This window comes from Trichechus manatus, unplaced genomic scaffold (genome assembly GCF_000243295.1).
Source record: "Trichechus manatus latirostris isolate Lorelei unplaced genomic scaffold, TriManLat1.0 scaffold00021, whole genome shotgun sequence".
In the NCBI taxonomy this organism is placed as follows: Eukaryota; Metazoa; Chordata; class Mammalia; order Sirenia; family Trichechidae; genus Trichechus; species Trichechus manatus.
In genome coordinates, this window is record NW_004443957.1 from 24,568,211 (window position 1) to 24,580,386 (window position 12,176).

Genomic DNA, 12,176 nt, shown 5'->3' on the forward strand with positions numbered 1-12,176 from the left:
CACACACACACACACACACACACACACACACACAAAGAGGCAAGGAAATGGGGACATTTATTTATATACTAACTTCCTAGAGTCATTGATTGAAGGCTATCTGGGATGGAACATTCATTTCCAGAACTTCCAGCCTGCAGTTAATGGGCAAAGCAGGCTTCCACAGCTGCAGGGAGGGGCAGAAAGCCCTCAGGCAAAGAGATGCAGATCCTTTCAGTTGGAAGTCGCCAGAACACAGGGAAATGGTGAAGTCCAGGGTATACCGGCAAAGGCACTAAGGGCAAAGGCACTAACCGCGTATGATATAGATAACATGGCTTCTGTGGGGACTCCCAGTGTTGTTTTGGGGCTATTCGTATGTTTTATTCCCTGAGTTTTAGAGCTTTCTTATGCTTTTCAAACTAACATAATTTGTGACCCTTCTGCTATTTAGGTGTTCCAAGAGAAACTAAGGAAGAGAAAGAAATAGCTGACTTTGACATTTTTGATGACCCAGAATCACCATTTTCAACCTTCAATTTTCAATATCCAAATCAAGCATTCAAAAGGTTGCATGATCTAATGCACTTCAATACCCTGAACAATATTGACGTAAGTATTTGCTTCTGCTCAGACTACCGACAATGTCATTTTACTCCCATACCACATACACACAGTAATACCTCTCTTTAGTTAATAAAAACAAGGTTTATGAACAACATCACTCAAAATGTGTCACTTTACTTTTAATGAATGGTTTTATGAACCTCCAGGAGAACCTTAAAAAATCCACAAATAAAGAAATCAATTCCCTTAAATTGGCAGAAGCCATATTTTATGCTATTATTTGATCAATTGATTGGTTAATACTCAGCTTCTTCCCCAAAGTGTCTCGTGTGTGTGTATCATAATAAAATAAATGATAAGTAAGGGAGAAAAATGATGAGGAGAAAGTATAAGAGTAGGAAAGTAACTGTAACCAGAAGTACAGTTAGTCTGCAGAAAAAAAAAATTAAATTTTAATGGATACACTCATGCTTTTAAGTGTCTTAATTTTTGTGGATCTAGGCAGCGGCTTCCCTAGTTTTTAGCCTTTGAGACGTCAAGCATGCTTCACTTTAGAAACTTTAGAAACAAGTCATTCTCTTCAGTAGTGATCATTCTTATCACTGGTATAGCTACTGCTAAGATTTTGTGAAATTCTTTAGTCTTTACCTTACCATTTAGGAGCACTGTTGCGTAATTAAAATCATGTTGGCTTGTGATTTCAAATCAGAGTGTCTGACGAATGATCATTTGAGAAAGTCCAGGTTAATTGGACTAACTGGATTTTGCACATTAGAAAAAAAGAATAAAAGAAAAAGAAATTACATGGAGGGGGATAAAAAAGGCATGGTATCTGACTTGCCAGTCTTTTTGGAGAGTTCATGAGTGGCACATAAGAACTCACAGTTTGTGGATGAGAGTTCTAGTTATATGGGATTTAATTAGATTTTGTGAACAAGTAGAACTCTGGCACATCTAGTTTAGTTCTGCCTAAGATCAGTAACGATTAATTGTGTACAATGATGGCACCTGCCCCATACTATGTTTATTCACCAATACTTTACTTTGATAAACATATGAAATTTTCCCTCACATAGGCTTCCATTCTTAATTGTTTTCTGTGATAGTATTTTTTAAAAATATTGTTGTAGCGTTCCAGATTTAAAATTTGGTGGCCTTGTGATCTGGTGGAAGGCATGTGCTTAAAACAGACAGGTGGCAGACAAATCCCAGGACAAGGAGGCCAGTTCCTGCAACTCTAAAATGTTTTCTTTTTATCCTTCATTTGAAAATAATATGAGATAATTCATGCAAAACATGCTCAGCAAAATTTATAGCATATATCATTTTCTCAATCTATTGTAGGAGCCCTGGTGGCTCAGTGGTTAAAGTGTTCTGCTAATGGAAAGGTTCACAGTTCGAACCCACCAATGGAACCACAGGAGAAAGATGTGGCAGTCAGCTTCCATAAAGATTTACAGCTTTGGAAACCCAATAGGGCAGTTCTATTCTGTCCTGTAGAGTTGTGATGAGTCAGAATCAGCTCAACGGCAGTGGGTTTATTTATCTTTTGTATCTTACAACTGGTGGGCATCTGAAAGCCACGTGCTATGTTGTGTCTCTAGTGATTGTGAACATTTAAAATAAGTGAGTGTATAATTTATTGGGAAAGAACGTAAGTTCTCAAAAGGAGAGTTGAGTTTTTAAAATATCCACACTGTAAAAAGATAGGAGAGCTAAGGGATAATATCACGGAATCTTAACTTTTCCAGTATAAAGCCAATAAGCTCAAAACTATATATTCCTTACAATAACATATATTTAACTTAAGTTGTCCTCATATGGGAAAAAACTAGATTGTAGGTATGTATACATACCATGGAGCCCTGGTGGCACAGAGGTTAAGAATTTGGCTGCTAACCAAAAGATCAGCGGTTCGAATCTACCAGCCTCTCCTTGGAAACCCTATGGGGCAGTTCTACTCTGTCCTATAGAGTCGCTATAAGCTGGAATCAACTCGACGGCAACAGTTTTGGTTTTGGTTTTATACATACCATATTGCATGCACTTGGGAAAATAAAATTATGTATAATTTTACTTAACTACATTTCTCTCACTGTTTCCAGCTCTGGTTTTTATAAAATCTGCTAAGTTATGTGATATAAAGAATGATAGTTTTATTTATATATTTAAAAAGCGTTATTCAGGGTAGCTTGTTTGACACATTGATGAAAATATTAAAGCCAAAAATAGACTGAATTCCAAAATAGCTGTCCTGACTTACAACTTATCAAATATTGATTCCTCATAAACCATTTCATCAAGCGGTTTTTAATTGCACCTACTAGCTTTTCAGGCATAAGGTGAAAGAAACAAGTAGAAATAAGTTTATGGTCTTTTTACCATGTTAAATCCCAGATGGGTAACACATTTGACTTAGAAAAAGCTACTTCAAGTTTTGGAGCCTCAGTTTCCTCATCTCTAAAGCAAGGCTACCAGTAGCTATCATAATGCAGTAATAAGTAATCAGGTGATATATGAACAGTGCTCTGCAAATAGAAGCTGCTTCATAAATTGAACATTTCCTATGCATGAATCTATGCATGTTAATATCCTGTACCTCTGCAGATCCATGATCCATACACCCCAAGACCTTTGCAAATGCTCAGAATTAAGAATATAGACAAGTTTATATAGGTGTTGGAGCCCTTGTGGTGCAGTGGTTAAGCATTCAGCTGCTAACAAAAAGGTTGGCAGTTTAAATGCACCAGCTGCTCCTTGGAAACCCTAAAGGGCGGTTCTACTCTGTCCTATAGGTTCGCTATGAGTCGGAATCGACTCGATGGCAATGGGTTGGTTTATTTTGGTTTTATATAGATATTAACAGAGTAGGCAGTGAATAAATATTTTTCGAATGAATGACTGTCGGCTTCCTCCTAAATTATATGACCATTCAGACTCGTGAGTTCAAGTGATTCCTCTGTGTATGAGTGTGTGTGTGTGTGTGTGTGTGTGTGTGCGTGCATGTAGATGTACCCAAGCAAGTCTCTCTGTTTTCACTGGCATTTTCTCTCTCCCTTGATGTCTTACCCCTTCTTTTTTTTTTCTTTTTAACCAAGAAAACACATTTTATCAGAATCAAAGCTTCTTTGCAAGTGATGGCAAAGCTTTGCTGAGGTTAGGATACTGGGCAGTTCAGTAGGCTCAACCATTAGCTAAATCACTCATTCCCACACCATTTGAAGAGAGTGAGATGCTCATTCACACTTCAGCAACAGAGCAAATATTAACTTGCCATGGATGAGGCTGAACTCTTCAAATGAAGTCACTTACCTGGCCAACTCTCTGGCCAGTGCCGCTGTTTGGTGTGACTGTGGATGAAGGCAATTCCTCATCGATTCACATTCCGGCCTAAATCTTTACTCTGAAAAGACCACCCTGTCCCTGGCTGCTTCATTTTTTCTAGGAGTTACTAGCTGGCTTGCTTTGCTGAAGCTGAATTCCCGCTCATCAGCAGAGGACTTCTGCTCTGCTTCTCCTCACTTCGCGACAGCAGCCTGGGTTTCTCATAAACACTGGGTTCCTGCACTTACTCAATCCTGCCAAATCCCTACTCATTGAACATTACCTCAGTGTTTTCACAGTGGCAGTATTTCATAGTTTTCTTGGAGGCTTAACATATAGTTACCACTGCTGGTAGATGTGTGGTATGTGGAAAGTGCAGGGGCTTTGGAGTCGGACAGAAGTGTTCAAATCCTTGGTCTACTGCCTCTTAGCTAGGTGACCTTGGATATGTTGGTCAACATTTATGAATTTTACTTTCCTCCTTGGTAAAGGGGATTAACGATATATATCTTGTAGGATCTGGATGGGGATTAAGTAAAATAATATAATTTAAGGGCTTGGTGCTTAAAGAACACTCAATAAATGGAAGCTGCTAATATAATAATGATTATTAGTAGTATTCATGTTCTCTTTTATTTCTAAATTATAAACCCTTTAAAAACAGTGATGTGCCTTTTTTACCTTGTATCTTCCAGGTACTGATCATGCCTGGCACCTAAAATTAATATGCAATACAATTTTCATGAATGATTCTTAAAATAGCAATAAATTATTGGTTGAAACTGTTGAAAGAGATTGATATGCTAGGAGGAGGGCTAGGCAAGGGCTGGGGTACATGGTGGTGTTGGCTGGAGGCAGGGTTTCTGACTGGGGGGGATTTCTTCCTAGCCTTCACATTCTACTCACAAACCAACACTTTTATCTGCTGGGAACGTACCTTCAGAGATCCATTTCCCAAGGATCTTCCCAGTCTTACTTATTCAGTTTATTAATTCAGTAGACATAATCTATAAATCTATTATGTGTCAGTTTATTCATTGGATACCTATGATGCACAATGAGATTATAAGATTCCCAGATAATTCTATGAATTGTTAAATATTAGATGCTGATTAAAATAAGGAAATGCACATATTCAGAAATACAGGTATTTAATTCTTTCAGTTTATTAATATTCCATTTTCTTGATAAGAGTGTCTAGGTACAAGTCAGTGTGTTTGTTTTTAAAAATAATTTAGAAGCTCTTTATTATTCACCATGGCCTAATATATTATTAATTAATATATTATAAATTTTTTCCTGTTTTATTTCACTCTCAAAATATGCTTTAAATTCCTCTCAGATTTATTATTTTATTTTCTATTGTAAGAACTCATCATTTACTTGTGGATTGCTTACAATCTTACATCTCCAAACATATTCCCTTTCAGGGAGACAATCACATTTTACATGTTTATTTATTTTCCCCCCCTTAATCTCTGCCTGTCAAAAGTTTAAGGGATTCGGATCTGTAATTAGGAGCCTATTGCAATAATGCAAGTGAAAGATGTCATGGGCCAGACATAGAGATGGGCCTTGGGGGTGGAGAAGGTTGAGATATGATGGCTATTGCTAGGATAACATTGATGGAAAGGATTTGGAATCTCAATGAATTTCAGAGGAGATGAATGAGGAAGTTAGATAAAAACATCATTGAAGATAACTCTTAATATAATACAAAAGTAGGAAGATTCATTTTGGCATAGTACTCTTTTAGAATACATCTAGTTGTATCATGTAGCATGCCAAAAGTTTGAATGTAGTAACTGCTATAGTATTGAGTTTAGCCTCTTCTGCTCAAATCACAGAATTATAGCTCACAGGAAGTACTGAGTATTTTCTGCTATAATCTGAAAAACCTGATAAACAGTTTCACGGTGTTAGTATGCCACCTAGTGGTTTAACCTGCACGTTCTAATTGCATATGATTTGGGTTTTTCAGTTATGTGTAAATGTTCCTTTTCCTTTATAAGAATGGCCTATTTCTCGGAACACCTGCCAAGGTCCAATTATGGAAAATACTCTAGTTTGAGATATTGGTACTGATGGTTCTTTGTGTTCATGAATTCATTATAAAAGAATTGACAGAATCATTGTCTGTTTCAGTTGTCCAGTGATCTTTTACTTATTAAAGCATTTTAGGTGTTTGAAAATTGAATAGATAACTTTTTTGTTTTCTTTGGGTACTTCTCTGTTATGAGGATTGACGTTTCTCAAGCTGTTATGGAGAAGGAGAAACCAACTTACAAACTTATTGACATGAATTTCTAGAAAGGCAGGGAAATCGTTAAAAGAAGGTGTAGTAGGACACTTGATAGCAGAATTGATTTGCTGACCTATACCATAAATGTCTTCTTAGCTACTAATGATGCGTTTATCTCTAGGAACTTTATAGCTTCACGTGTAATTTAGAGCTCCTGATTTTCATGACGTATGGTCAGTTTACAATTAACAACAACAAAATAATAGTTGATGCTAGTTATGTAATTTTTCTGATGTGCCGCCATTGTGCAACTGACTTATATAGATGACCGCCAGTCCCCAGAAAACCCAAAATTAGTATTATTATTCCCATGTTACAAAGAAGGAAACATGTTCAAGGTGGTAAACTAATTCTCAACCCCACACAGCCAATAAGCGATTGTGCCTGCTGGTCCTTTGATCAAAGTCACCGTCATAGGCCTGAAACCTCTTGTGTCACCTTAAGATTAATTATATTCTTTACTCATGGGAAAAATGGTGTCAGCAAATATGTCTGCTTTACTTACAAAAATCAGTAATGTTTGAGTGCATTTTTTCCCAGGAAACAATTGAGTATATTATAAAACAATGAAACATATAAAAGTATCACATTCCTGTGACAAATCTTTCTTTGCAAAAATCTGACTGATTGTTGGTTAAAGACACCATTAGAGAATAGAGGGGCCTGTCCAGCGGACCTGACATAAATCAAGTCACAGAATTGTCATTGCACGTTCACATCACACAGCCCAGCACACCTCTCTCTTGGAGGCATTGACGCAGACATGCCCAGTGAGCTTGGGTATGGGAATGGAGAAACGTCTGTGCACATGTCTTCAAGGCTGATGCTCCACATGTCACCCATCAGCTCTGGGTGGAATGGTGCCATGGGATCATGAACTACTTAGACTTACCAAGTATTTCTACTCATGGCAGAAGGCTGAAAAGCTTGAGGATAAATAGCTTAATGTTTCTTAAGAGGCCCTGAGGTAGAGAAACGAGGGAACCGTGGAGTAATACTTTGTCTTGTCTCTGTCAGTGTCCTGAAACTTGTATCTCACTGAGGGATGAAATTCTGTAAACCCAGGAAATGGAGTCGTCTTAATTTTGACAGCCTTCTAAAAACAGCAACAGAGCCAAGAGAATATCTAGGTCTTTCTTCCAAAGCCCGTTCTCATTGCTCTGCCATAAGTGCTTCAGCCATATTTCAAATTTTCTCTTATTTCTAAAACTTCCTAGCTAGGTTAACTTCATACCAGAAACAGCAGATGACAATTGCAGTAGCAGTTCTTAGAGGTTGTAGTCACCTATATTTTCTTCTGGTCACCATTAATTTGGGTGTGTATAAAGAATATCGTAAATAAAAAATAGCACTTTTTTAATGAATAAGATCAAAGACCACTGCATTTTCTAGATAGTGGATACAGTTTTATAACTGTATTTATTTAGGTGAGAAAGTCGCCATTGTTTGGCAATGCCTTCTCTCCTCATTAAAACCAGTGGCCTTTGAGTTGCCTCCAACTCATGGTGACCTCACATATATCAGAGTAGAACTATGCTCCACAGGATGTTCAGTAGCTGATTTTTAAGAAGTAGATTGCCAGGTCTTTCTTCTGAAATACCTCTGAGTAGACTCAAACTACCAACCTTTCAGTTAGCAGCTAAGCATGTTGCCTTTTTGCACCACCTCGTGACTTCTCTTTAGGCTTAGGGAAAGGCTGTATTTCCTTGTGGTCCCTCATTTCCATGTGTTTACAGGTGGTGCAAATGGTTAAGCGGTTGGCTACTAACTGACAAGTTGGTGGTTCGAATCCACCCAGAAGTACCTCAGAGGAAGTCCTGGCAATCTGCTTCTGAAACATCACAGCCGTTGAAAGCTCTATGGAGTACAGTTCTACTCTGAAACATACAGGGTTGCCATGAATCAGAATCAACTCAACAGACACTGATGGTACTAACTGTAAAGAACATACATTACAGATGTCGTCGATTGTGTCTTCCCTAGTATCACTTTCTTCATATAATTTACCATGTTACAAATCTTTATTCCCAATTTTATCAGCACAAAATCTGTAACTCCCAGAAAACTTCTGTCTCTGGTGGAGAAAGGAAGAATAGCTGGATATGAGCTTAAGGATGCTCTGATAATGGGATGTTGAATATAAATGTACGTCTATAACTCATAGATTTTTCTCTGTTTCAAAAAGAATACCATAATGAAAAGGTCAATTAGATTTTTGTTTTGACAAAACAAATGTTTGAATGAATTTCTAGCAGTGCTAATTATACATCTCTGCCTCTGTTTACAGGTGATAAAGAACGCCATATTTGAAAGCATTGAATATAGAAGACAGAATCCATCTCGTTGCTCTGTTTCACTCAGTAATGTTGAGGCAAGACGATTCTTCAACAAAGAGTTTCTAAGCAAAACCACGGCATAGTTTGTACTGGAGAAGGCAGCAATTTCTGATGTGGAGGCAGTTTGAAATTCCTTGACAACTGGATTTGAAGCACAGTACAGACGATAGTACTGATCCTGAGAGACTAGCTGATACTCAAAGTTGCAAATGCAAATGCCCTGACGTGGAACACTGAGCATGTTCCAGGAACAGGGAAGGGGCCAATGTGCCCGGGACAGAGTGGCGGGAGTGTATAAAAAGTTAATTTTCACTTATGAGTAACAGTACATTTGTTCAAAACTTGTCAGTACTGTGTATACTTAATTTGTCTTTCCATATACCCCTGTGAATTAACAAGACCAGAGATGTTAAGAGACTTGCCCGAAGTTGCTAGAGTTAATGTCTGAACTGGCATCCTGAAGTTCTTACTCTTGATCGTGTGGTCCTTGTATCACAATCTGTGGTGTCTCCTAAAGATTATTAAATTTGGGACTAACAGGGCCTTGCTTTCCCTTTGTTTTCAGTTAATTAACTACAATGACACAGCCTCATTGTCTAATTCAACTTTGCTAATTTGTTCATTTATAAATTTGCTAAGAATTTTGATTTACCAAAAAAAGAAAAGGGAAACACACACATATACATTTTGATGAGAAATCTGTACATTCATTTTTTTCAAGCTTTCTCTGTCCCAGAGAATAACTGATAAGTAAGAAGACCTCAGGGTTTTTCCAAAACCATCAACATGCCCCAATAATTTCATCTTGGCTCTTTGCCCTTCTGGACACAGCGCATCTTTCTGATTTGCTCATTGTTCGTGCCATCATAGGTATCTTCTTTACCTCTTCAGGTACAGTCTGACCGATTTCATGTTACTTTTTTGTAAGTAATAAAAGCAACAAAATAAAAGCTTAAAATATATGCTTAATTATAAAGGCTTATTATTTCATGTCTTCTGAAAGATAAAATTTTAGACTTTTTGAAAAATCTTTTCTTTTTTTTCTAATGTTGAAAACGCTTTCTAAACTTTTTGGCAATGGTTGCTCTTCCCCTTATTTTGCCCTTCTATTCTTTATACTTCCTAAAACAGTTTAATACTAAAGCCATTAAGTGGAACAGTGCAAGCAGGTGTCCATATAGACTGGGGGAAGGCAGGAGGATGTGGAGCCTCAATGAACTTCTACTTCATAGAGTAGAAGGCCAGAGCCTGTGCAGCATCAAGAAGGCATCCTCCCAGAAGAAGGGAGCAACAGTGACAGTGGAGTTTGGTTACATTCAAGGGGATTGTTCAAAATAACGAAATATATTACAGATAATTGGAGTGAGACTTCTCACTGAGAAGGGGTTTACAAATATGGAAAGGTAGAAAACCAGAATGCATCCTGTAGATTTAGATTGAAATACAAAGTGTTGGTATTAACTCGTGGTTTTCATATATGGAGATATATGAAGATAATAGACTTGTAAGTGTGTGTGTGCATGCATACATATATTCCCTAGATCTGTCCAGTGAGAGGGCCTGAGAACCGTGACACCTCATTAGCAATCAGCACACCTAGCACCCAGATCCTGGGCTCCTTAGAGAAGTGGCTTATTCCAGGGCTGGGACAAGGAAAGTACAAGATGAACATAGAGCATTTTATTATGTCAGAAACAAGGAATTGTTCAAAGAATAATAGGGACATGTTAAAAACACAGAGGCAGCATGAAGAGGTACCCACTGGCCCTATTTTGGAAAGAACTGAGCATTAAAATAAAGGACTGTGACATAACAAATGGAATAATATAGGAAACTATGAGTATGATGACATAGATAAATTGATCATTTAATAAGAGATATGATATTCACATTATCTCAAAGTACCTCCTTTTATAAGATAGTTATTAATTGTAAGTGAAAAAAAAAAGAGTAAGTTTACAGTGGAGAAGCCTGGAAGACAGTGATCAAAATGAATGTCGACAGTAATGGTACAAATCAAAATCTTGTAGCACTTGATAGGATGTAATGGGAAAAAGTTAACATCACTTCTGTGATGTTTCTACCAAAGATGAATCTAATCATTAGGAAACATTGTTATTAGGTGCCATCAAGTCAATTCTGACTCGTAGAGATCCCATGTGATGAGTAGAACTGCCCCATAGGGTTTTCTAGGCTGTAACCTTTACATGGAGCAGATTGCCAGGTCTTTTCTCCCATGGAGCTGCTGGGTGGGTTCAAATTGCTTTTCAATTAGCAGCCAAGCACTTAACCTTTGGGCCACAAGGGCTCCTAAAGAAATATTAGCCAAACACAAACTGAAGGATATCCAAACATAACTGTCTGTAATCTGCAAAATTGTTAGACATGAAAGTCAAGGAAAGGCTGAAGAATTGTTCTAGCCTGAAGAAGACTTAAAAAGACATGAAAGTAAATGCAATCTGTGATTCTGACCTGAATCCTTATTGCTATAAAGGACACTGTTGGGACAATTAATGAAACTTGAATGGGGTCTAAGGATTTAATGGTAGTAATGAATCAGTGTTAACATACCTATTGTGGTATTGTGACTGTATAGCAGGTTATCCTTGTTTGTAGGAAATACACACTACAATATTCAGGGTTGATGGCACATCAGTTTGGCAACTTACTTCCAAATAGCTCAGAAAAGAAAAAAAAAAACAATATATATATATTCACATATATTTATGTATATTTTTGTCTTATACTTGCAACTTTTCTATAAACTTGACACTGTTTCTGATTTTTAAAAATAACTTAAAATTTGACAACAGGATTTCAATAGGCAGATTCTTTCAAAAAACTAAAGAAGTTTACAGGTGGCTCTTTTCATACCTGTGTGTTTTTTTATTTTTAACTCTTTTTACAGGTGATCAGTGCAAATCCTCCTTTTTCTACAGTGGATTCTAAAGTCATAAATCATAGACTAAAAGTTCCATAAAATTGCTTCCATGTAGTTTAAGGGCGAGTTTTATGACATCCTAGTAATTTTTGTATTCCCTCTATTACTTTAATAATAAATTATAAATCCAATCGATGCTACCATTAACTGCATAAAAAACAGCAAAGCAAATTTGCGAATGGAACTGTTGATTTTTTAAAAAATGATTTTAATAGTGCAGATTAGTAAACATTGATTCTATCCATATTATGTGTCAGACGCCATGCTTAGTTCTGAAAGAAAATGTTGCTCAGAGATCCAACCAGAGCTGCTGTGAATGTTGACTGCTAAAACCCTATAGCTGCATCCTTGTCCTGAGAACTGCCTACAGTTGGCCAGATATGACTAGGAGGTTATGACCTCCTCCTCAGCGAAGTCTTCAACCAATGACTAACTGATGTGGGGGTACAAATTGTTGCTGTTGTTAGTTGCCCTTGAGTTGGCTCCAACTGATGGTGACCTTATGTATTACAGAATGAAATGTTGCTTGGTCTTGTGCCATCTTTCTGGTTGTTGATATGTTTGATTCCATTGTTGTGTCTATTATGTCAATCTATCTCATTGAGAGTTTCCCTCATTGTCACCGACCCTGTACAAAACATGATGTCCTTTTCTAGCCATTGGTCTTTACTGAAGATGTGTTCAAAGTAAGCTCGCTTGAAATCTTACCATTCTCACTTTTAAGTAG

General features: G+C 37.2%; 1 protein-coding gene across 3 annotated transcripts in view; it reads left to right on the plus strand.

Annotated features, from left to right (window-relative positions):
* The window catches only part of PLA2G4A (phospholipase A2 group IVA), a 168,732-nt gene extending 159,292 nt beyond the window's left edge, over positions 1-9,440 (plus strand). For all 3 annotated transcript variants that reach the window (XM_023728149.1, XM_023728150.1, XM_023728148.1), the window contains 2 exons: positions 434-591; positions 8,460-9,440. In XM_023728149.1, the coding sequence (XP_023583917.1) occupies positions 434-591; positions 8,460-8,591 (290 nt within the window). In that variant the 3' untranslated portion in view covers positions 8,592-9,440. The remainder of the gene's footprint in view (positions 1-433; positions 592-8,459) is intronic.
* Positions 9,441-12,176: the final 2,736 nt, after the last annotated feature.